The sequence below is a fragment of the Ictalurus furcatus genome, chromosome 1, assembly GCF_023375685.1.
Source record: "Ictalurus furcatus strain D&B chromosome 1, Billie_1.0, whole genome shotgun sequence".
Taxonomy (NCBI): Eukaryota; Metazoa; Chordata; class Actinopteri; order Siluriformes; family Ictaluridae; genus Ictalurus; species Ictalurus furcatus.
In genome coordinates, this window is record NC_071255.1 from 12,668,524 (window position 1) to 12,695,645 (window position 27,122).

Below are 27,122 nucleotides of genomic sequence, written 5' to 3' on the forward strand. Positions count from 1 at the left end.
TTTAAATTCTGGTGTCATTTCCATAACAGAATTCAAATGGCAATGGTTTGGTAGTTTATTTAAACTTTTTATTTATTTATTTTTAATCAACCAATGAAAAAGTAGTGATAAGACAATTAAATTAAAACTTTGCAAATTACTGTTTTCTTCATCATGCCACACAACACACAAGGGTCTGGTTATTCCATCTTTGTTAGTTTTGTTTTATTTTATATTTAGTTTCAGTAGTGAAAAAGTAGGCCATTCAAAGGAGCATTAAAACCATAGAAACACAGGGATTTTGGATTAATAAGAGCAGGATAGGAAAGGCCAGGATTAATGCAATGGCAAATTGAGTATATTTAAATGTGTATACATACACACAGAACATCTGAAAGAGGACCCTGAATCACCCACACACAAACATAACATACAGTGTTTGTTTCTTACTTGTTTCAAGTGAGAGAACAATCCTGCAAATTAGGGTGGATACACTTAAATTAGTCGGCACATTTATCACAAATCTATGTGAACAAAAAGTTTCACAATAACTTCTGATGTTACAAAAAATCTACGTGAAAGTTAACTTGTCTAGTTGGGACTGATATTATCAGGCCAAAAAAAAAAAAAAAAATGCAGATCATTAAGTTTTTTATTTATCGAGCTGCATAGTATTACTTAAAAAAAAAAAGTAATTAGTTGTAGAAACGTAAATGTAAAAATAGGCACATTTGTACAATTTTGTGCATTGGATTACTGAATATTTTACAGTAATATTAGCTTTGACTATATGGCAAATAACAAATTATTATTTATATTACAGGGACAAAATAATTATAATATAAACTATTATTATTAATAACTTACATATTTATATATTAGATTTTCTATTAGGTTATTAGGAAACAAAGTAATGATGTTCCTAAGAAGTGCTTTTTTTTCCAAATCATTTTCATTCTGAATCGCTGTAAAGTTATTACTACAGATACGTTGTTTTCAGTACATTAACCCTAATTTGCAGATGTGTGCTTCATCAGCTAAGAAAACAGTATTATTGCTGTGTACATTATGGCTACTACACTGCAAGCAAATGGCAGAGTTTGTTTTGCTGCAACGCTGTCTGGAAATTTATTTCCGTACGTAGCCAGCTGAGAGGCTAGAGAAACACAGCTCTCTCTTTATTGTTGTTGTCATTTTCATATTGTTCTTATTTTAAGCATGAAAGTGCATTAACACTCAAACATAATTTACAGTGAATATACAGTATATTTTCATCATATAGTAATATTGTATATTATATAGTATCAAAGGGTCTACAAAGTAATGCACAACTGCCATCTATTTAAAAAAAAAAAAAAAAGTACAGTCAAATATTTAGAAAACAGAAAAAAAATAAATCCAGTGCCCATTAAGCTGTCATACAGAAAAATTGTGCCATTATTCTCATGTGTTTGTGACTTAGCATACAATATAAAAACTCTCAAACAAAGTAGTAATACATTTAAAAATAGAGTAATAAAGTAACATCAATCTGGTAACGTCAGTACCATCCTGTTTTCTGTCTCCAGTAAACACGACACTGAACCGGTTGAAGGGGGAAATTGTGTCTTACACAACTCAGATATTTTAACTTTCGTTCTGTTCTTTCTTCTTAAATCCCAGTGGTCCTGACGTTCCACAGCAGATTTACAAGTCTAGCATTCCATTGTCTTTTAAATTAGTCTCTCAGTAAAGTGTCCATTCATATTAAAACTAAATATTTGCTAAATATATATATATAATTTTTTTAATACTATACATACACATTAGCGCAAGTACAGGTTCCTTGAAATGGCAGGGTTGGGGTGTGATTGACTACCCGTATAGCCTGTCAACATGCTGGGAGAGTACTGTACTTTCACATGACCACAATGGGATTGGACAACATGGCACCACACAGACAGACAGATCCAGGAGACAGATGCAAAAAAAAGACAAGAATAAAAGCAAATGTCAGTACGCAATGAATGAACATTCAAAGTTGCAAACTGTATAAAAGGAAACTGTAGGGCTTTATTTTCGTGTCAGTGCAAGAGTACTTTGCTTGTTAACACCCAAGTGTTGCTATTTTGACTGTACTCAGGTCAATCTGAATTTGTCCTCTGTAATTATTTTCATGGTCATAAATGAAGGGAGCCGGGGGAGCAGTGCAACATTCAAAACCCACCAGTGCACCAGTGCTTTTTTTAAAAAAAAATACATTTTGGCCTTCCATCTTAACAGACACAATGCTAAAACTGTATTTTTCTCACGTCAAAATAAATAGGCTAAACCGCTTCATCCAAATAACTAAATCAGTCCCTCCAGAATTTTGCGATTTCACGAAAGCAGAAATTAATCAAGCAAACTCGAAGGCAATATTTGAAGGCGCTTGCAATTTTTCAACATTACCACATATTTGGGCCAAGACGCATCATGTGTTATCATCATAACGTGCATTCAGCCAAGCCCTCTTCTAATCATGCGCTTTGAGCATGAATACAGCTAAAAAGTCTAATTTACAAACAAACATCACTGTCAAAGACAATTTCATGCAATTGCAATTTCGTAGCACAAAAAACTGTTTAATGAATTATAATATTCATAACAACCAAACAATTAAGTCCTAGCTCCTGAACGGCAAATCTTTTAGTTTTAGTCCGTTGTAAATCCCATCCATCCTACTGCACTTTTTAAGTGACATGTAAACCTCCTAGAAGTCCATGCAAATTCATTTGAATAAAATAACATTACAGTATTAAAATAACAAATTTATTTCCATCATAGTCAGCAATATCAGTTTTGCTAGGACACCAATATCAGTTCATTTTGCACTTCATATGGAGTTGATAGCTGATGTACTTTCTCTTTCTCGCATAACCTACCATTGATGTATTATGTTTTTCTGCGCTCCCAAAAGATGATCTCAAAATCATCTAATAACCCTACATATGGATATATAAATAAAACTGTAATAGCTGTAAATAGTTGCAGCAAAAAAATTCACAAACCGACAAGGCTCATATCATATTCTATTGTGCTCTGTACCATTCTGTCTATAGCCTATTTATTATTGACATTCTGCAGATTTTCCAAATAAAAGCATGTACATTTGTATCAAGTCTCCAAGAGTTTCCAGCTGGTTATTTCTAAAACTAAAATTGATATGAAATCTGTTGATGGTCACAAAAATACAGAGAATATATACGACGCCATGATCTCATGCCTTGATCACGAAAATAGGGCCCATAATGCCTTATCGGAACTCAGGGCTAAATCATAATACAAGTCATTCATTTCATGTATATAGTTTTACTATAATAGGCCTCATACTGTAAATAACAAATCCTAGTAAATCAGTGTTCAAAATGAAAAATTATGTAATTTTTACGTTTGATCTATTAACATGAAAAAAAACCAAGCTATTTCATATATGGCAACTTCAGCACTCCAACAAACTGTTGTCTCTGAATAGATTTCAATTGGGAATTTGTTTAAGCAAATATACACCCAGGACAGAGGGTCACCAACATAACTTGTGCAAATGTTAAGAAAGACTATAATCCATTCACCAACTTTTGAGAACACCACAATTCTAAAATTTAAGTTAAAGTTTGTTCACTATTTGCAGGTTTATAAAGCCCTTTAGGAGGGGGTGGGGGTGGGTGGGGAGGGGAGATCTAGAACCAGTTAGAACCCTGGCACAGATAAAAGATCAATGAGAATGCCATGAGTCATGATGATGGCACACAGACAGGGGAACTCACAGAGGGGGGTGGGGACTGCCTGTCACTCAGAGGCAGGCTCTCATAGCCAGGGTTGCCATTGGAGGAAGTGTTTGGAGTCCTGCATAGAGACACAGAGAGAGGGGCAAGAGGAAGGAAAGAGGGAGGAGTGGCAGGGAGGGACACAGAGAAGGGCCATGCCACATACAGAGAAAAGTATAGGACAGAAAAACAGGACCAAGGATGGATAAAGAGAGAGAAAGGGTGGAGGAGAGTTAAAGAGATGAACACACACCTCATATAAGACCTTTATTTTCAATAATCTGTTTATGTGGGTTCTGACAGGAAAGAAGCAGGGTGATAGCTAAGGGCAACTGGGAGTGCAAGAGCATAGTGCGGAGGGATCTTAAATGTATAAAATAGGAATTATCTGATTTTGGCACAATAAGAGCTACTCACAAGCCCTCCTAACAACATAAATGCACATAAACTACTGCAGCCCAAGCAAAACACAAATCATGCGATTGCAGTGAAGACAAGCAAAATAAGAGCGTGTGAGAGATGGGAAGGCAGATTGTGGAAGCGCAAATTTGATTAGGAGAAAATACTGGAGAGGGTGGAATTTTACCTAAAAAACATTCAGTCTGATCGCCTCTGGTGGATTTATGTCTGTCTTGAAAAGATGGACAGACTGATAGACAGACACACAGACAGACAGACCTCTGGACTTGTGTCTGTTCGTTTGGCTAAGCTGCACTCGGCATGTCCACCTGTCTGTGTGTCTGTGTGTGTGTGTGTGTGTGTGTGTGTGTGTGTATGTATCTGTCTGTAAAGATATTTGCAGCTATCTACATGTGTCTGCATGGACTTGCACAAAAAACCAGTACTGTGCAAAAGTCTTAGGCACGTCTAAAGGAATTTTGTAAAGCGAAGATGTCTTCAAACATAACGTAATAAGATTCTTATTAATTACTATATTGTGTATTATGCATTAGGCATAAAATAGGCATTTCCTGTAAATCTATATAAAAAAAATATAAGGTACCTAAGGCATTTGCACAGTACTATATGTCTTTGATTGTCAGTGGTAAACAAATATGTTTGTGATTGTCAGTGATAAACAAATATATGTCTGTGATTGTCAGTACATCTGTCTACAACTCTATATGCTCTTAAAACATTAAATGGAGTGTTGACTAGTGACATGCTGACGTGTTGATGTGCATAGCGCTCAACTATAGACCAAAAAGCTGTTTAGCATCTACTAATTTCTACACTCATTTCTTCAACTCTCTAAAAACTAAATGACATGAACTCTGTACATATGATTCTATCTAGGTTGTCTTAAACTCACACTGCATAAACCAGTGCATTCTAAGTTGTATGAATATACATATGTAATCCACTGTCTGTCTGTCTGTGTGTCTGTGCATGTGTTACTCACGGCAACGGAGGTGCGCTAGAAAAGGGGGATGTCCAGCCAGCCCCCTGGTAACTATAGAAGGGGGGCAAGGCCCCACGCTGGGACCCCCTGGCCGTCTGTCTACGTGCCTGATGGGAAGTGAAGGGGTCCTCGCTCTCGCTGTCCGAGTCGTCATACTCCTCTGAGTCTCTGCGCCGTGAATTGGGGAGATGGGTGAAATAAATGAGTCACAGTACACAAAGACAGCATGCAACATAATGAGTGTTAGCATGCTCAAAAAGAATGAATTTCTAGATATACATGTAGCAATACCACAAACTACACATTTGATATATTCCCTTATAAAATACACAAAAGGGTTATTAATAAAAAGGCCATTCAGAGTTTAATGTATTAATCTGTCTCTTATAAACCTAAAAAACTACTACATCAGTCCCACTAACTGATGGATTCCTCTACAGTCTACAGAACATATGGCAGAACAGAAAGATTAAAAGCATTTGTTTTTTATATATACATAAATAGTTACATATACACTCATTGGCCACTTTATTAGGAACACCATACTTTTTGTTATATTTGTTATGCATGTTAACAAGATTACATCACGTAATTGTTGCAGATGTGTCAGCTGCACATACATACTATGAGTCTCTCATATTACCACATCCCAAAGGTGATCTATTGGATTCAGATTTGGCAGGTTGGGTCCATGAATTCATGCTGTTGACACCAAATTCTGACCCTAACATCTGCATATTGCAACAGATTCAGCAGATCAGGCAATGTTCAACTGTCCAGTTTTGGTCAGCCAGTGCCTACTGTAACCTCAGACTCCTGTTCTTGGCAGACAGGAGTGGAACCCAATGTGGTCTTCTGCTATTGTAGTCCATCCACTTCAAGATTAGACATGTTGTGTGTTCGGAGATGCTTTTCTGCTCACCACCGTTGAAAAACAGTGATTATTTGAGCTTATGTATCCTTTCTGTCAGCTCAAACCAGCCTAGTCATTCTCCTCTAACGTTTTCACCTGCAGAACTTCTGCTCATTGGATGTTGTTTGCACTATTCTGTGTAAACTCTAGAGACTATTGTGTGTAAAAAAAAAAAAATCCCAGGAGATCTGGCACTAACAATCATGCCGCAGTTAATGTTACTGCAATCACAGTTTTTCTCCATTCTGATGTTTGATGTGGATATTAACTGAAGCTTGACCTGTATCTGCATGCTTTTTGTGTATTGCTCTGCTGCCACATGATTGGCTGACTGGATACCTGCATGAATGAGGTGTTCCTATTATAGTGACCATTGAGTGTATACTCTAGATATTTGTTTAACTCAATGTGCTCTAGTGTGAAGTGTTCTACTACCATACTGATGTTTTTTTTTTCTTGCTTTACTTCAATATTTCAATATGTGCACAATTTGATATTTTAATGATACTGACCTGAAGGTAAGATAGAGCAATGTGACACAGCTGTTCCAAAATATAAATACATACAGCACCCTCCACTAATATTGGCACTCTTGGTAAATATGAGCAAAGAAGGATGTGAAAAATTGTCTTTATTGTTTAACCTTTTGAAAATGTGTTCAAATAATTCACAAAAATATGCTGCTCTCATGGATATCAAACAAGTGCAAACACAACACAGGTTTATCCAAAAAAAATCTTTGTTAAATATATTTGTGCAACAATTATTGGCAACCTTATGAATTCATATGAGAAAAATATATTTGAAGTTTATTCCCATTTATATTTTTATTTTTTTTAGTACAGCTGGGTGACTAGGAACAGGAAATTTTTCAACCATGACTTCCTGTTTCACAGGGGTATAAATATGAGGTAACACATTCCCTTAGGGCCAAATTCCCTTAGTCATTCATCACAATGGGTAAGACCAAGGAATATAGCTGTGATGTGCAGCAAAAGGTTGTTGAGCTTCACAAAATGGGAAGTGGCTATAAGAAAATAGCATAAAATAGCACCATCAGGGCAATAATTAAGAACTTCCAGTCAAATGGAAATGTTATGAATCAACCTGGAATTGTACGCATGTCTATATCGTCTCAACGCACTGTGAAGAGGATGGTTCGAGTGGCCAAAAAATCTCCAAGGATCAAAACTGGAGAATTGCTTAGTTAGTTGCATCTTGGGGTCAGAAAGTCTCCAAAACTACAATCTGAAGTCACCTACATCAACACTAGTTGTTTGGAAGGGTTTCAAGAAAAAAGACTCTACTCTCAAACTCAAGTGTTTTCAGTTTGCCAGACACTACCGGAACTTCAATTGGAATCGGGTTCTATGGTCAGATGAAACCAAAATAGAGCTTTTTGTCAATAAACACTAGAGGTGGTTTTGTCGATCACAGAGAGGTAGCGATATGGAAAAGTACCACATGCTCATGGTAAAATATGGTGGTGGGTCTTTAAAATGGGCTGTGGTTGGGTCTTCCAGCAGGACAATTATCCAAAACATACATCAAAATCCACACAGAAATGATCATCCCAGTCCCTGACTTGAAACCCATAGAAAACCTGTGTGGTGAACTGATGAGGAGAGTCCACCAGCATGGACTTCGAAATTTGAAGGATCTGGAGAGATTGTGTATGGAGGAATGGTCTCAGATCCCTTGCCATGTATTCTCCAACCTCACCAGGTATTATAGGAGAAGACTCAGAGCTGTTATCTTGGCAAAGTGAGGTAGCACAAAGTATTGACTAAAAGGGTGCCAATAGTTGTTGCACACCTATATTTAGCAAAGATATTTTGGGGATAAACCTGTGTTTGCAATTGTTTTGATATCTATGAGAGCAGAGTATTTTTTTTTATAAATTTGTGTAACAAAAGATCAAAAGGTTAAACAGTAAAGACAGTTTTTCACAGCCTTCTTTGCTCATATTTAACATGGGTGACAATATTAGCGGAGAGCACCGTATAATGTTTACTTTAATAACTAACAACATTTAAATTTAATACAGTTCAAGTGGATTTTTAAATGTTGAACTGTTACTATAGGGTAACACACTGTATTATTTTATTATATTGTTCAAATGATGGCCTTATGTACTAGTAAAGGATGCAAAGAGCATAGTTCATCAGGTGAGGGTTTTTTGTTTTGTTTTGTTTTGTGCAGGATTTTGTTTCTGAAAATGTGAAGGAAATGACCAGTATATTCATCTATTAGCAACAGGATGTCTGAAATATCATTACAAATCATTGGGAAAATGTAGTGTAATTCCTCCTCTAGAATAGAAAAAGAACAGAAAAAAGTGAATAATAATGTAATCTTGTTTAAGAAATACAATTTGGCTATATATATATATATATATATATATATATATATATATATATATATATATATATATATATATATATATATATATATATATACATACCCACACACACACACACACTGTATATAACTTTTGAATCCTGCTAAAAATTAGACCACAGTAACATTGTCATTCAACACATTTATCACAAAGAACATTCACACTTTTAATACAAATCAGCAGGAAGAGTTCAGGTTACCTGGAAAAGCTCCTCCAGGCTCCAGGAAGGGAGCAGAGGATGGCTGTGAATGCCAGAGCAGAGAGGAATGAGTACAGTGAGAGATAGAGCAATCCCTCCATCCCATCATAGCACAGGCCTTTAAGAGAGTCAATATAGTCCTGAAAGACAAAGACAGCGACAAAGAAATAGAGAGAGACAGTGAGATAAATCACGACACACACACACCTTTCATCTAAAACACATTTTATGTCAAAGTAATGTGCTTTGGGGAAGGCAAGTTGCTATGGTTACCTTGTTGAGGCTTCGGCAGTTGAGCAGCGCCACCAGCTGGTGGAAATTTCCCTCGGTAGAGTTGAGCATCTGCTGCACCTCCCTCAGCGGCTTCTACAAGGAAAAAGCTTTCAGACAGCGGCCATTTTCTCGCTCCCTGGTTCCATACATGGTTTCTGACTGCAGATTTCGACACAGCGATTTCAGAGATGCATGGATTTAAGTAGCACATGTTCACTCACGTCTGCTTTGGGGAAACGTGGGAGAGCATCTCTCTCTAAACTGGAGAGGTGAGAGTGAATGCTAGACAAAGCTCTCTGGGACTGGGTCAGCAGCTACAGCCAGTATAACACACATGCACACGCATACACATACACTGTTAGAGCCATAGAACAGATTTGGAGCAAAACCTTAGCAGACAAAAAATACTAATTAATTTATTCTGCTGCAATGTGATATGGGGCCTGATTCAGAATTCTTCTGTCCACCTGTATGTATATATACACATTATTCTCGAGAAGCATCTTCTGAAATTGGTCCATGTTTGCAAATGCATGTATGCACAGGCACATGTTTTCTTTGTTTTTGCATGAAACACATATGTCTGCACACAGTCCAGCATTTGAAGCATATGCTGTGCTTGAAACCGGTCCAATATTCGATAAGGACTAGGCTAGTTGTCCTGCTATGTTTTTTCTCTATTAATCCACAGTATGTCTCTCTTAAGCCTAATAAAGACTTCCATTAATAATAAAAAAAAAGTGTCAGAAATACAGTGTCCTCTAGAATTCTTGGCACTATTTATCAAAACAAATAAACGTTAGTATATAAAAACGACATGCCATAAGGGATATTTTGAGCTCAAGCATACAGGGACATTGTAGAAGTTTAGTTAAACATGCTTTTGTTTTATTTAAATTACTGGCACCCTTATCACACCAAGTATCTTGCTGTAATGTCTAACAAGGTTGTAATGGGATCTTGGTCCACTCCTCCATGAAATACTTTTTGATCTCCTCTATATTTTTAGTTTTGTGCATGTGGATGTCCCTCTTCAATTCACAGCTTCAGTAGGGTTCAAATTAATTAGAGTACAAAAAAAACTTTTTTTAATACAGACTCTGTCTGACTGGGCTTTCATTTCAAGCCCGTGATGCCTGAAAGAGCTACATTATGGTAAAATGCCAAGATCATAGGTGCTGAGAGTCGACTCAATGGTTGCCTTCAGTTCTTCTATACGAGTATCTTGATAAATCAATATCATCTGTATTATAATAGAGTGGCTACCTGCTGGAAGGGGCTGGTCATTTTTCTGCTGCAGGTCAAGTAGTAATCCAGGATTTCTGGTGACAGAGACATTTGTTAAGGCGTGTATGTGTGTGTATGTGTGTGTATATGTGTGTGTGTTTTCATATCTTGATGGGGATAAAATGTCACCGCAAGGACTGAAATATCTGACAGTTTTGACATTGTGGAGACATTTGGCCGGTGCCATTTATTTATTTATTTATTTATTTATCAAAAACTGCAGCCTTTATTTGAAAAACTAAAAGAGCCTAAATGTTCAATTAAAAACAATAAAATAAATCAAATATATATATACACATAAAGGTTTGGGGAAAATGTCGGTGTAGGCTGAGCATTAATTATACATCTTAAGGATTACATCAGTGCAAGGTCTACACAAGGATAGTAAAACAAATGTGTGTGTGTGTGTGTGTGTGTGAGATTTAGACAAAATAAAAAAAGAAAGTGGTGACAGAGCATAGCACCTGTACTTGTCCCAGCATTAAAGTGTGTAGAGTTGAGAACGAATGTGTTTGGGTCAAAGCAAAAATCACTGAGTGCCTGCGGAAGAAAAGAAAAATACAGAAAGAGAGAAAGCGACAGAAAGAGAGGAAGAGAAAACACAGGGGAAAGATGTTAACGATGTGACACGGTGACCGAATGACATACTTCCCTCATCTCCCCGCTGCCGCCACGGTGACTGCTATTGATCTGCAGCACTCACTGACATAGATACAGAACATCTCTCTCACTCTCACTCTGTCTTTCCCCTAGTGTTCCCACACACTCTCCCTCTCCTGGAGTGCTCCAGTTTTCTGTTCTTCTTCCAATCATGCTGCCATTGCTGTAGTCTCTGTGGGTTTTTTTTTTTTTTCGTTTTTTTATCCACACTTGCTCTCCTTTGTGGTATGTGAAGACATGTAATTAATCACTGTTATCTTTAAATAGGACTCAGAACAACTATAAAAGCCTACAAGTACAATAGGGGGAGGGAGAGAGACAGAGATAAAAGGATTGAAACACTAACATACAGGAGAGAGAGAGAGAGAGAGAGAGAGAGAGAGATATGACTGTTCATGTCGGCTGCCTCTGGACAGTGGGCCTCTGTGTTAAGAGCCAGCTACTGCCATCTCCTCCAGTCACTCTTTCTTCTCCTCCTGTCCCAGGCCTCTCACTGCCTGATTAACAGAGTGGTGGTCCACTGGGCTTCTTCCTCTCTCTCTTTTGCTCTCTCCCTCTTTCTCTCTCTCTCTGCTCAGCTTTTCTTGATGTCGCTGTTAAGACCTCTCATCCCCATCTTCAACTCAGCTTGCCTTTTTCCCCCCACTGCACAAAGAGCCACTCAGTATGACACACACAGTCTTTCTCTCTTGCAACTCTAACCCTTTTATTGCCTTTTTGGGACAATGCCAGGATTGCAAAGTTTCTAAGAGGACAAGCTTTTCACAGTTTAACACGCATACACACACACACACACACACACACACACATTCCTCATATTCTCTCATACGCCACACACCCTGAACTTAACTGTTGAAACTTTTAAGATTCACATCTGTAGCACTTTGGTTGGATTATTTTTTTTTTATTGTTTAGGACAAAGAGCTCTCCCAAACACACACACACACACACACACACACACACACACAGCCGCTATTATATTCTGAATACCCTGTGGAGAGTTGTTTTTCAAGCTAGGAGTTAGAAATGGGCAGCAGAAGCCTCATCCTGAATACTCACCACCACTGTAGCTGTCTCCAGGCCAAGAGAACCCCAACTCAAAAACAGAGCCAACCAGGCCAGTACTGTCATCCTGCAAACACACACACATGCATACACACACACACACACACACACTACAGTCACCATCTGACTTTGCATGTCAGCTGGCCAAATAAAAAGCCTGTTTTTTTGAAAAAAAAACAAACAACTTCTATCAATCTGAGACCAAGGGCACCCTGGACAGGGTGCCAACACATCGCAGGGCACAATCACGCACACTCACACCCTCATTCACACACTACAGACACTCTGGAAATGCCAATCAGCCTACAATCAGTCTTTAGACTGGGGGAGGAAACCGGAGTACCTGGAGGAAACCCCCAAAGCACAGAGAGAACATGCAAGCTCCGCACACGCAGGGCGGAGGCAAGAATCGAACTTCTAACACTGGAAGTGCTAAGCAAACGTGCTAACTACTAAGACACTGCCCAACCTCAGCAACTGACATCAAATCAGCATGGCTGCTCATAGCATGAACAGTAAATAAAGTTGCAAAAATCCACACCGATAGTTTTTCCCGGTTGCGTCCGTTGTGGCTGAGAAGGGTCCGCTGTCATTATACAGTATGAGAGCGGCCTCTAGAGGTGAAATAAAAACGATCGCTGACAAATTTTGTTGTGTTATTTGTGTTTTTTTATTAATCTTGGATGTCTCTATTTTTATTTGTTATTTGGACCGTTACTTTTTGGTTCAGTATGGATGTAAATCTTTTATTTACTTTAATATTTATTAATAGTTAATATATATTCATATATTATATATTTAGTTAATTAAAAACTTACAGTACATTTTCATGGTACAGTCAGTACTGTTTATTTTTGTAATAAATGTTCAGCAATATTTTACTTTGAGTGTTATGTTTTCATTCAGTATCAATTTAAAAAACTATCAGTTGAATAATCGGTTATCGGCAGGTACCGCCCGACTTAGTTATCAGTATCGGTAAAATCCACCATCGGCCGAACTCTACAGTTCACTGTATCGAGAAAGTAAATATACAAGACTCATCACGGTCAGCTGGCTAGCTTGTTGCTAACAAAAGATGAACAGTAACAAAATCTCTAACTCTGAAAAGCAAGCCTTACTGTACATCTCTCTCACATATTTGAAAATCTAGTTTGTGGTCAGATTTTTTTGAACAAAAATGCTTTTCTAAATGTAAATATCTATGTTTCAAACTGAAGGCAAAAAATTAAATAGCGATTAGGGATGCACCGAATGTTCGGCAACCGAAATTATTTGGCCGAAAATAGCAAAAAAAGCATTTTTGGTGTTCGGCCGAATAAGTGAAAAGGCCGAATAAATTTGACCGAACAATGACATGTTTGATGACGTGCCAAATAGCCTAGTAACCAGAGTGAGATGCGCGAATTTCACGACCTCCACTTCTGGCAGCGCGCTCGGAGAGATGAGAGGGCACGCGCATGTACAAGCTACGTGCACGAGCGCATGCTCTTCGGATGTTGACAACTGTGACATTGTTTACTGTGGACACATGCGTTTGTTTTGCTTCTGTTCCAGAGTATTCCGTCACGTCGCGAGACGTAAGGGAGTAGAGTACGGAAGCAGGTAAAGACGTATTTATTTAAGGGAACATAACATTAACAACGTATCTAACTATACTACATCTACTATAATACTTTGCGAGTTGTACAGGGATGCGAGCGGTATATATCCCCAATATAATCAGCCATATAGAACCCAATAGAACCATTTTTTGCACTCTTGTCAATGCACTTTTTAATGCACTATTTTTGTTGTAGGCTACAGAGTGTTCTTTCAGCAGTCAGTTATAGGCCTAACATAGGCTATTCAAGAGGGGCTCAAAGATGACCACATAAAAATATTTTTATTTTACTAATTTATTTATTTAAAGTTATATTGTGCCTTTTTGGTAGCCTATGCCTGCTGGAATGAAAAAAAAATGTTCAGTGTTAAATAAATATTTTGAAATTGTAGTTTTTGTAATTGATTTTTTTCTTTGAAAAGCAAGACAAAATAGTAAAAAGCACATTTTGACTATTTAATTCATGCCATGGTGAAAAAAATGGTCAAATAAATGGAAAAAACGCAAAAAGATGCGTTCAGTATTTGGCCTTCGGCCAAGTTTTTCATTATATTCGGTTTCGGCTTCAGCCAAGAATTTTCATTTCGGTGCATCCATAATAGCGATAGATGTGAGGGCATGTTAACAGTAGTCCAAAATGATCTGTTACAGATCAAATAACCCTTTAGAAAGCAGCTTTCCACCATATTTTGGTCACAATAAATTGGGTCAAATTGTTGTATAATATCAGTGTTCGACACTTACAAAATGAGGAGCCATCGGGCCTGTTTAGCCAAGCCTAGCAGAATAAAGAGACACACCACCAGATCCAAAAGGAGAAGCAGCACATAGGAGAGCCACCTAAACAAAGCAAAACACATAGCACACAATGAACATGAGAGGAGTGATCAATATAGATTACATATAAACTGAATTAGGTTTACAGGATTTTCAGAGAACTCGTACAATATGCATATTCAGCCTAAATCAACAGCAACATATATAAACAGCCCTCACTACTTTACCTGTAGTCCTCATTCACCATGAGTGTGCTAGCTGCCCACCCTGGGGAGAAGGGTGCAGGGGCACTGTTTGAACTTGAGGTCACAGCCTGGGGTATAGAGGGGAGAATAGGGGTTACAACCCCCACCATGCCATCACTTCCATTAGTAGTGACAGAGCTCAGCCCCTTTCCTAGTGTGAGGGAGGAGAGAAGGGACATCACGTGCTCAGAGAGTCGTCTGCAGGAGCGAGTGGACACCAGAGCTGGTTTATTCCCTCCAAACACATCCTCCAGCGACGTCAAGGGACCAGAGATGGACTGCCGCAGAGATGTTACGGTGTCTGAAACCTGGGCTCAGGAGAAAGGGAACGGATAAGAGAGAATTGAAAATACGGAGGATGAGGGAATTAATCGGAGAGACACAGATACTGTGTCTGAGAGACACAGACTGACTGCATAAGCAAGCAATTAATCCTGCAAAAGCCAAATCAATACATTGTATGGACAACCATACCCACATGAATAATGAATCAGATTATTCTCTTATTTATTTATTTATTTCACATGAACGCACAGCTAAGGCATGATGGGCCTTTATTAATTCTCTTGGATGGACAGCAGTCTAGATCACTGATCGAATGAGTGTTTTCTCACCAGCATATCGATGGAAGCCAGTGTGTGATTGGCAGTGAGCAGAGACGAGGTCAACTGATACATGCCGTCTTTCGCCTCACTGTTACCGTAGAAACCAAAGCCTATAGCAACGCTGCGAGAGACCAAAACACAGAAGAATGGCGTCAAGGGAGAATAAAGGTGGTGTGTTTAATTCAGTAAATGACTCAGCATTAGTGAATAAAAAGCACTGGCCCCAGGAATAACACTGAAATGGCGACCATTAAAAAAACGAATTCCGGAAAAACCAGCTTCACTGTACTTCACTCTCACATATTCAGAAATTCACTGTTTGACCCAGATTAAGCATAAGACAGTTGGGGTGAGCATACATACATATTTGTGTTGTGTTACAAGCAACATACATGTTGCTGATCTTAGTACATGTGTGTGAACGTAAGACCACACCCACTGTTTTTGGTGAGTACGTCATTACAGCTGAGCGGCATCTGGTTGTCAACATTTTGTCAGCCCAGGGGACACGACATATCACTTCAGACTGGACAGTCACTCAGTAAGAGCACTTCTACAGAGTGAGCACTTTGTCATGTGGCTTGTCTTCTCGCATTCAGAGATCGAGTGCAAGCCTGGCTTAAGTAATGCAGCGTTTAACTGGTAATGGAATAATCAATACAAATTTTCTGAGGTCGGACTAAGATTTCAGGGACAGGAAATGGAAAGAAAAGACTTCCATTCCAGTGATTCTCTGCACTGAATAATTATTTGAAAATACTTGCCGTTATTGCAGATGATAATAATAATAAAAATAATAATAATAGTAATAACAACAAACAATAATATTAATAATAATATAGATCATGATGATGATTATTATTATTACATTTCTATGCAATATTATTTCTGTCCTGTCGTGTGTTTGTAAGTTTACTTTATTCATATAGTTTCACGTTTAAATGTTTGCATGTACAATAAAGCCTCTTGATGCCTGTCCCACCCCATGTCAGGCTAAATTTATACCGCTGCCTACACCACAAATCCACACTGGAAGAATAAAGAGGTCAACATGGAGGGGAAGAGGATGATGTCATCTTTGTAAACCCACAGGCTAAACAGATGCAACATTAGAATGCCTGCGTTTCGTGATATCACATACAATCAGAAGGCAGATCTGCCAGATTTAATCCTGCTCTGCTTTCTGCTTCAAGCATGACACACACTCCATACACAATTCCTCCCTTTATATAGGTTTCTGCTTGCTATAGCCATAGCAGACACACACAACCAGGAATCTCAAACAAGTTTGAAGGTTTAAAGTACTACAGGAAAAGAGTGAAAGGGTGAATCTGGGTCTTTTGATTACTATTACACGATAAAACCTGTCTCAATATATAGTAATTGCTATTAGTGCTTGGACTGTAATGCAACAGAAGTAACCTCAAGTGTTTGTGCCAAATTTCAGCTGGAAAACTCTTGTGCCAAGGGATTACTATCTAACAAAGATAAAAAATATTTGCAAGCTGTCACGTTTCGTGACGTGAGGAAGTTCAGGACGGAAGCAAGCACAGGATGAACAGGTCTTATTTAAGAGAGAGACAGGCAGACAAATCCAAAACGTGATCCACAAACGTAATCCAGTAACATGCAAAGTTCAGGCGATCGGCAAACAGGCATACACAGGGCTAGGCAGGAATCAAGGTCGTGGTCACAGAAAATAGGGTCGAGATACAAAACATAAAACATAAGCTACAGCAAGGGACTGGTGGCGGAGAAACCAGCATGAACTAAACTAACGAACCTAAACATGACATGAACTATGAACTAAGACTAAGACTATGAATCGAAACATGAAACTATGAACTGTGACTGTGGTTATCTATCGTAAGGTCTCTAAACTAATCTACTATCTAACTCAATATTCCGCGTTGTGTGCTGGGAGGCGCGCGGTATATATGCAGACATAATCAGCGTTGTAATTGCTGACGGCTGAGGGAAATTCAGACACACACGAAACAACAACCAATGACAGAACGGGGAGGAGACATAACAGAAACATAAACAAATGCACGGGTCGAAATATCACGATTGTCAACAAGGGAAAAGCCGGTGCTCGCACACCTGCTTATGCATGCGCGCTCGCTCACATGCTCCACAGCGCGCTGCTTAAAGGGGAACTCGTGACACAAGCAACTGTTTTAGAATACGGAAACCACTGTTTGGGGATTTTTTGTCCTACATCCAAATGAAGTCAGTGAAAATATATTTTAAAAAGCCAAGTTTAGAAATATATTGATGTTGAGAACAGCACTGTTATGGGCAAGTATGAAAAAAGCTTTTACTCTCCTGTGGAGAACAGGCAGTCAGCTCACAGTGCAAAATAGAGATAATTTAATTTCCACCAACATTCATTACAACTCTATTAAAAGTCTTAAAATAAAATGAACACAAATCAGGTACCCCTAGTTTGCAGATTAAGCCCATTTTACAACAGCCACTGCATGTGGGACACATCTCAACTAGTCATTGTGTTGTTGCTGCCTCCTTAGCATGAATGGGGAGGCATACAGAACATGTGCGTATGTTTGAATCTTAGCTGTGTGTATGATGCAGCATGTCAGAGAGGGTCTACCTGCACTGCTGTTTGTTGAAGTAAAGGAGGTGATCAGTTATCAGGAGAAATGGAAATGAATTTTCTTAATGAAGCACATTGGTAGTGCCCTTCTGGTTTAACAATTAAGATTTCATGAAACGGGGGGTGGGGGGTCTACAGTGGCTCAGTGGTTTCGGGGGTTTCCTCCCCAGTACGAAGACATGCGTTGCAGGCTGATTGGCATCTCTAAACCGTCTATAGTATGTAAGTGTGTGTGTGTGTGTGTGTGTGAGATCGTGCCCTGCGATGGGTTGGCACCTCCCGTCCAGGACTCCCCCCCACCTGAATCCCCTGGGATAGGCTCCAGACTCCAGACAACAGAAAAATGGATGGATGGATGGATTTCATGAAACAATTTCAAACATTGTTAGACAAAGAACAACAATCACTGGTCAAAATTTCAAAATTTTCATTTGGGAGCTGAAATAGTTGGTTCAAGATATACTGCAATTTGTAAATAGTGTGGGCCTTAAACTAAAATGTTTGGTTTTTTTCATAATTAAGTCCAGTAAGGAGAAAACATTTGAGTGTGCATGCTGTTTGATGCATTCTTTTAAAATAATCTCTCGCTCTATCTTGTGCACCTGTAGTATACAGCATATCTGATTAACACGTTTCTATGTACTGAAAAAATAAAAGAAAGCTTGTTAATTTTTATTATAAACAGACTTATTAGAAGCCTAAAGGCAGTTGTTGTATTCTGTCAATAATCACTTCAGCAATAAATATATAATGGACAGTGAGTGTATTTAGACCAGCATGCTCAAAATGTAAGGATTTTCCAGGGGTTTTTTTCTAGTTCCCTTTCCAAACTACAGGTAGTTTTTGAGTACAATACCATCATAAACCATGGGGAAAGTATTGAAATATTATTGTGATAAAAAAATCATGTTTAGACGTAGGTACTGCAGTATACAGATGTGATGTCACATGATTAAGGTACATTACCAGCACAGAGTCACAGCTGCCACAGACACCCATGTGACACAGCAGATGCGCCTCCCCTTCTTGCCACCATATCCATGGCCACCACTGGCATCGTCATCTTCCTCTTCCTCGTCCCTTCCTGCATCACCGCGGTGACAGCAGCAGTAGTGAATCAGGAAGGATAGGACAACAAGAAGCGAGAGGATGAGCGCGATGGCTGAAAGACTGGAGAGAACCAGGAGAGTCTGTGTGCAGCAAAGGAAGAAAGGAAGAGAATGAGAAAGAGAAATGGAGGGAGCGATGTTAACCGAAAATGCCACACAACATAAATATGTGTAATGCAGTTTGTCAGTTGACAAAAGTGAAAAATTGCACCCAAAGCTTTTAGATTTGTACAAGCATTCTCCAACAGCGTATTCTGTATATTCATTGCTTTCACCCAAACTATAGATGGCAGATGTGTTGCTTTTTTCATGTATATATTTTATGTAGAGGTTACAGGAGTATAGGCCACAATATACAGAGGCAGCAGATAGCTCCCATAAAATTCAACATAAAATGGAGGCCATCTTTTGTATTTCATTGGCTGATGCAGAATGGAGGCTCCTGTGCATTATAGCAAACCGAATGAGGCAGAAGTGATTTAATTACAGCACATTCTTAGCATGTCAACACATGTGCACGCACATATGGACAAAACACTATACAAATTCATACATCACAAATCTGCAGTATTATCTGTGTCCATCTGGCTATTCTGTCTATATCTCTTGCCCTGTCCTTTGGTTCCTATTCCCCCATCCCCCATTCATCTATTCCCTGTCTCTTACCACAGTCATCCCTCATTCTCACCTCCCTCTCGTGCACTTTCCCTCACGCTTGCCTTCCCCACTTTTTCCTTTCTATCCATGCCAGTGGATCTCTATTAATAATATGTGACCTACTTAAATACATTCATCGCTTCACGCTGTTGTTCTATCCCTCTTGCTTTCTTCCCTCTTTCACAAAGGGATCTCTCTTCCATCATCGGTCTTGCTCTCCTCCACCTCCCTTTTCCATCTCGCCTTCTTTCTCTCCTCTTGCTTCCATGCATGCCTCACAAGCTCTACCTCTCGTTCATGGTCAGGTCAAAGGTTCACCATGGCTCAGTTTCTACACCGAAAGGATAAACATCGCCATTCTCTCTCCTGCCCACACAATGTGATCCATGGAAAGCATCTCTTCTGTTCTCATCAACTAAAATTAGACTATTGCTGTGAATCACACAATGCACTGCAATTTGACACAGCCTTCCACGTCACTGCATCTCAATCCAGCTCGGAAGCCACAGTGCCAGATCTCGCAACAATTCACAACACAGCCAATCTCTGCAGCTGTGCACTGGTGTTGAACGAACGCCTGCAGCCTTAAGCCTTAAGGCTTTTAGATGAGCATCAAAGCAGCGGTAAAATAGTTTTTTTATATTCTGACACTACCAGGACTTTGTCACTGACTGTTTTTGGTCGCAATGGCATTCAACTTTGCTGCCAATGAGTATGTCACGTTACGTGTTCAAAAACAGTACATCTCAACTCACGACCAAAGAATTTTTACCATGTGCAATGTTGGTCTGCAGCAGCAAACTTGGACCAAAAATCATATAGTGTAAACCTGACTTTAGACAAACAGATATACCATTATTGTTCAACACTAATTCAATTCGGGCATGTGTCTAATAAACATGCCTACTAAATAACATAAATCTCTGGAATCACATAAATCTCTGGAAATGTGGCTTCTATCGAGCTACACATGATTTTCTGGAGATGCTAGTGATCCTGACCCTTTCTGCTCTCCGGACCTGCCTGATCCATCCTGATGCCCTACCTCTAGATGGATCTCTCATCAACTGGAGGCTACAGCCTGGAGATTGCTTAGGATGGACCTCAATTCCACATGGACATTCTCGCTGTGGTTGCTGGGACTACGGTTTCTACTATGGCCTTGGGACTGCAATTACCACATGCAGTTTTGCACTCAAGTCTCCTTTGGTGAACAGTGGACCAGTTCAACAAACAGACTTCATGTTAAAACCATAATGAACTATCCTTTACTTTCACACTATCCGTTGTTACCCAGATGAGGATGGGTTCCCTTCTGAGTCTGGTTCCTCTCAAGGAATTAGTTAAGGAAGTTAAACTCTTAAGGAGTTTTTACTTGCCACCGTCGCCACCGGCTTGCTCAATAGGGATAAATTCATACACTTAAAATCTGTATCCTGTGTTTATATGTTTCTGTAAAGCTGCTTTGAGACAATCTCCATTGTTAAAAGCGCTATACAAATAAAAATTAATTGAATTGAATTGAAATGACTGCGACTGCATGTGGAGTGAATAATAATTTTCATTTTGAACAGTGTTTGAAATTCTAGGTTATCTGCTTACTTTATTTCACAATACAAATACAAGCCAAAATACTGTGTATCCAGCACTGGGTATTGTTCAAAAATATAAGCTGGCAATTAATCAAATTATCCATGTTTTTGCATCCATGTACTACGTGAGTTCATTATTAATGCAATTTTTTTTTTAATCCTTAGAGACTGTCATAATACATTTACAACATGTCTATAGCATTAGAGTAGTTAAATATATCATGCTGCTGCTCTTATCCCAAAGCTACAACGCATTAGTGTTTAATATTACTCTTTCCTACTGGATTCCTGTAGGGAATTGCGCCATAATTTTGGTCTAATGCTCAAATCTAGACAAAACGAGAGAGGAAAAGAGTGAAGTACTGAGGAAAAAAAAATAGACACAAAGACAGAAATAGTATGTATGTGTCTCCACACGATGAGTCTGCCCACTGGTACCAGCTGTCAGGTGTGAAAATTGCATCTGATATAGAGAAGGAAACAGGGGGGAAAAAAGGGAGGGAAATAGTAATGCAGCTTTCTATGAAGGAAAGAGAACCTGTTGGTATTCCCAGCTGTCTGGCGTGAATACGTTGTTTCGCATCTGCATGGTCAGATCGAAGCGAGGGAGCGCGTGGCACATCTGCACCCATATCGAAGGCCTGTAACTGGGAACAGTCTCGATGGCAGCCATTAGTCCTGATGACTACCTTTACCTTTACCAGAGGGAAGAGAGAGAGAGAGAGAGAGAGAGAGAGAGAGATGAAACTTCAAATGAAACAAGCTTGTATTATATTAATGATATGCATTATACAGTATATAATGAAGTGTTTTTTTTCCTTTTACCAAGAGAAAAGGCATGTCAATTAATTCAATCAAACAGAACAAGTAGAGGGGAAGTCAGAGACTAGAAGAGGAAAAAAGGGAAAGTAGGTTAAGCAGAGAGGCAGGGAACATCCAATTGCCACACACATAAACACACCAGCTTTTAATTAAAATGACTGCAACCATGGGACTGGGCGAGGCAGAACTGATTAAGAGATCAAAGAGTCTGTTTATATGTGTATATTTCCTTTGCTAAAACACAGAGGTTTTAACTGATTTTTTTGGGTCTGATTATACAGAGATCATGGACAAGCTATCCTAAATCTATTTAACCTGAACCCCAAATGGTCAAGATGAAAAACAGCAAAATATGTCATTTAATTTACACCAATTAGATATTTCATGTTACACAAGGAGAGTTACACATGTAACTCTCCAGTTACAATTACTGAGAACAATTCATATTACATAACGTTGCATAAAATTTATCGCAGTACCACGTGATACATGGTCAGTCATAAGATGTGAAAATTTCATTTCTATGCGATGCTGGAATTATCTTTTTTATAGATATTTTGAGAAACCACACAATTATCTGTGTGATACAGATAATATTAATAAGCCACACATTAATATTTCATAAAGTATTAAGGTAAGTCAAGGTGAGTAAGGCAAGGACTAAGATCATGACGGCACGTAGATACTAATAATCATTACCTAACTGAAACCTTGGTGAAGCATAACTGCCCTGTGCTGCCCAAAACTGCTTTCAAATTAGTAGATAGAGATGCTCTCCCAGAAGAAGAACAGCTACAACGTATCAACATTTCACATGGTCAAAAGAATGAGAGGTACACCACCCATCAAAAGCTTGGCTACACCTTGCCTTTCAAAATACAGATCCTTTTACAATGTTAAGAAACATTCATTATCTAAGGGTTTCTCCCCTGAGAAACGCTTCTTTCGAAGACTGTGGAGTCTGACTGATATTTTGCTACTGTGCCAAGTTATTAACACATGTGACAGTGATTGGCTCAAAATGAACCAGCAATGAAAAGATTCACTCACTCACTCTCACTTTCAGTAAACGCTTTATCCTGGTTAGGGTCATGGTGGATCCCTATCCTATCTTCCATCCATCCATCCATTTTCTGTACCGCTTATCCTACACAGGGTCACAGGGAGCCTGGAGCCTGTGCCAGGGAACTCAGGGCACAAGGCAGGGGACACCCTGGACAGGGTACCAAACCATCACAGCACACAATCGCACACACATTCACACACACACTACGGACAATTTGGAAATGCCAATCAGTCTACAACACATGGATGTGTGGAGTACCCGGAGGAAACCCCCAAATCATGGGGAGAACATGCAAACTCTGCGCACACAGGGCTGAAGTAGGAATCGAACCCCCAACCCTGGAGGTCCGAGGAAAACACAACAGTGAAACATGCATTAAACTACATTTATCAGTTGATTCAGAGATTAACTTACAACAGAATACAAATGAGAATACAAATCAAAATACAACCGAATTTAAATGCTTGTGTCAAAGAAATTCACTTAGCAATATAAAGTACAAGGTATTATTATTAATAATAATAATCCGTCAAGTTGATTTTAGCTTGGAGGAGTTGGCCAGCCTTGCAACATCACTCCAGTGAGGGTCATATACCTAAAAGCATGATGCACTTAAAGAAAAAAAGAAGAAAGAAAAAAATCACTGTCACTGAGCTCCAGCACCACCACCATCAACACACACTCTCACGTGTGGCTTGACGTGATGCTTTCTGTCAGCTTGTTATCACAGTGTTGTGCAACACATAACGGAAGGTGAGTCTGGTCTCGTGTGACAGAGCAAGAAAGCGAGCAGAGTTACAAACCCAATCCTGGAACCAGTTCAACAAGACACCATATTTAATATGTTTCTTTATATGATACTACTAGTCTTATGCACTGTGTGTAGTCTTACTAATGAAGCTGCATAATCATTTGTGTTACGTTTGTGATGTAGTGTTCATTGTACTGCACATGTATTCCACTGCACCTATTCACAATTAAATAGCTTTGGCACTCTACAGGAGTGAACTGCACTTAAAACTGCGACATGCCATTAACAAATTCAACAGGATAATAACTGCTTCATAAACTGTCTTAAATCCTTATTGACCCTCATTAAACCTTTCTGATAGTATAATACATTGAAATGCATTCACATAAAATGTAAAAATCAGTGCATGTTGTAATTATTCATACAACATTAACATTTTAAAACGCTCTTAGGCCTGCATCTGACTAATGATCTGGCAGGTCTTTATCTCAACTGCTCAATGAGGGGTTTCCTACGGTGTCCTCAATATTTAATCCCCATGAAGACTTAAAAAAAAAACACACAAAAAAAACCAGCCTTCAATATTTTAGGGCTACATGCTGGAACAAATGCACCATAGCAGACTAGTCATGGTCATGATCCTGATGTATGTTTGTTACAAGGCCCATGGCAGTAATAGTCAGCAATGGTAGTGTACAATTTTTTTCAAGTGTGTGTTCAGGTTGTATAAAAACATCAACATTGTTCGAAACTACATACAACTGTACTTAATGATATATCAGAAGAGCATGGCACCTATAAGAACTATAACCTTTGACATATGAATTTAGTATGGTTTCAGATGCATGTCGTTTTGTTTGCCATGCTCCCTAAATGCCTGATCTGTTCAGCTCATTAGCTGGTCAAAGTGTGAAAAATATTACCGCAGTGGTTTTGTTCATTATATTAAGTAAAACAGGGGGCTGTGAATCGAATTGGAAAATCTGAGTTAGTATTGAACATATGACAGACCAGGTTTATTATGCCATAAAATATAAGAGCCGATCACATTCCAGTATGCAGAGCATGCAACACTGGTTTACTAAGGTATAAGAGATGGGATGTGTAGGGTTGGGGGCATTTTTTCAATTTGCATATTTATAGAATGTGGAAGTCTTGATGTGGTTAAAAGCGTAGACTGTTTCTGTGTCCCATTCTGTACTGACATTTTAGTGGGGAATTTTTTTTTTGTGTGAAAAATATTACAATATAACAGTGGTTTTGTCAATTATGTTAAGAAAAGCGGGGTTGCGCTATAAATTGAATTGAAAAATCTGAACATGTGATGACCAGGGTTATGAGGTCATAAAATATAAGAGCCAATCACGTTCCAGTATGCAGAGCATGCAACACTGGTTTACAAAGGTATAAGAGATGGGGTGTGATGACATGTAGGGTTGAGGGCATTTTTCAATTTGCATATTTATAGAACGTAGAAGTCTTGATGTGGTTAAAAGTGTAGGCTGCCTCATTCTTTTTGTGCATGAAAAAATATATAAGAAGAATATTCATTCTGTTTTAAGTTGGGAATCCTGAAGCTCCCGTTACGTTTTGTGGACATTACGGTTACTAGGAGATCCTGAAATGTAACTTTTAATACATCGATACAAACATAATTTTGATCCAGGATGTTGATTCATGTTGATCCGTTTTAAAATCATTTGAATAGGTCACTGAAAAGCACCAAAATCTCAGTGTGGGTTCAATTTGATTCAGGCAGCACACAGGAATGTCTCAACATGGAAGATTCTGCCTTCAAACAGGGAAAAACCTAAACGAACAGAACTGATAGGAGAATTACAGAGATATAAATGATATTGCTTGGTAAATATTTGCTTACCTTTAATTGTACTTTCGGAAGTTTCTCGTTGTCCCACGCCTCTGTCAGTGTATTTTCGATTAGATGCCACTCAGTGAAATGTACTGCTGACCGACCAGTCGCTTTGTTTGCCTTGTGAAAAGAAACATAATAACTGACAGACGTCGCGGCATTAGTGAGAAAAACAACACGTTTGTAAACGGCGATAGCCACAATTCAGTGGTTTAATCTCAGCTGGAGTAGAAAGGCTACTCGAAGGTTGATGGCAGACAGAAATGGGTCCGCGTAGGCGAATAAAAAAAACGACGGATTTTTCAGTGAAAAATAACTGAGGAAGCTTTTTAGTGTCTGGATAAGAAGCTCCTCAGAAAGCTATCAGTCCTCCAACATCAACTTCATCATGGCACTTAGCAGCAGCATCCGGGATGGCGGTCTGTAATTGTCTCTGTAATCCCCTTTGCAGTTTCAAAACCACCGACATTTATTCTCTTAAGAAAATATTCTTTTTTACAAAAAAAAAAAAAAAGAGTCAAACGTAAAAAGAGTGGACAAACGCTGAGGGCAGCGTGAGGATGTGTTGAAGTAAAACTGACATTTAGGCTGTGTGCTAAGCTCCCTCAGAGATGTTACAGAGGGAAATAAAGGCAAGTGAAGTTACACACACACACACACACACACACATACACACACACACACACGTTTGTCTTACTATCCTTGTGAGGACCTTCCAATGACAATTATTGAAGCAGGTATAATTAATTCCATGCCTACGCCTAACCCTAACATCATCCTCAGTAACCAGAAGGAAATATTTTTGGCTCCTTTAGTGTTTACATTTTTATGTTTTATTTTTTATTTTATTCAAATGTCCAAGCAAGTTTTAGCAAAACTATCAGATATTCATTGTATCCCTATATATTCCTTGTAATCTTTGTGTGAACATTTGGTCCCCACCAGGATATAAAAACATGCCCCATACACACAAACACACACACATATCTCTCTCTGTCTCTCTCTCTCTCTCTCTCACACACACACACACACACACATATAAAGGAGGGGGCTCTATTTAGAGAATACAGCCTCTGATGGAATGGAGGCTGGAAGTCAGAGAGCACTTTTAGAAGAGCTGAAAACACACACACACACACACACACACACACGAGCTGAAAACCATAAATACCACAAAGAAATCATCCCCAGTGTACGCAACATGAGTGAATACATACAGCATCGAATTACTAATCACTGGAATTTTGATGGATGCCGATGAGAAATGAGGCCACAAAGTAACAAGTAACACCAAATCTGATATAATGTGATGCTTTTTCACACAGAAAAGGTATTTAAAAGCTACAATAACATCCAGAGTATTTGACATGAGGAGATCATTGGACTGGCGTATGCGAATAAGGGAAGTCATAATGCTGTTCTGCCGCTCTGCCAGGGTTCCACC

The 27,122-nt window shown here is 38.8% G+C and overlaps 1 protein-coding gene across 5 annotated transcripts; it reads right to left on the reverse strand.

Annotated features, from left to right (window-relative positions):
- Positions 1 to 486: 486 nt before the first annotated feature.
- On the reverse strand, positions 487 to 26,641 carry ttyh1 (tweety family member 1). 5 transcript variants are annotated; one of them, XM_053626313.1, is made up of 15 exons: positions 25,688 to 26,641; positions 21,708 to 21,864; positions 18,778 to 19,001; positions 15,204 to 15,315; positions 14,572 to 14,897; positions 14,312 to 14,407; positions 11,959 to 12,031; positions 10,704 to 10,779; positions 10,219 to 10,274; positions 9,174 to 9,266; positions 8,953 to 9,045; positions 8,680 to 8,819; positions 5,167 to 5,334; positions 3,765 to 3,843; positions 487 to 1,868 (listed from the first exon to the last, which is right to left on the reverse strand). In XM_053626313.1, the coding sequence occupies exons 2-15, from the start codon at positions 21,840 to 21,842 to the stop codon at positions 1,785 to 1,787; spliced, it is 1,755 nt and encodes a 584-aa protein (XP_053482288.1). In that variant the 5' UTR covers positions 21,843 to 21,864; positions 25,688 to 26,641; the 3' UTR covers positions 487 to 1,784. The 5 variants fall into 5 exon arrangements, with proteins under 5 accessions (XP_053482288.1, XP_053482296.1, XP_053482304.1 ...); XM_053626321.1 differs by having other exon boundaries at positions 487 to 1,873; XM_053626337.1 differs by having other exon boundaries at positions 1,787 to 1,868; positions 5,274 to 5,334; positions 25,688 to 26,636.
- Positions 26,642 to 27,122: the final 481 nt, after the last annotated feature.

What these genes read in the sequence shown, in the direction of transcription:
- ttyh1 (XM_053626313.1), bottom strand. Translation starts at nt 21,842, where the DNA reads ATGGCTGCCATCGAGACTGTTCCCAGTTACAGGCCTTCGATATGGGTG. An exon ending in GCAGCTGTGACTCTGTGCTG is followed by an intron (nt 15,316 to 18,777) that starts GTAATGTACCTT and finishes GGTCTCTCGCAG; the next exon opens with CGTTGCTATAGGCTTTGGTT. An exon ending in TAATGCTGGGACAAGTACAG is followed by an intron (nt 10,275 to 10,703) that starts GTGCTATGCTCT and finishes CTCTGTCACCAG; the next exon opens with AAATCCTGGATTACTACTTG.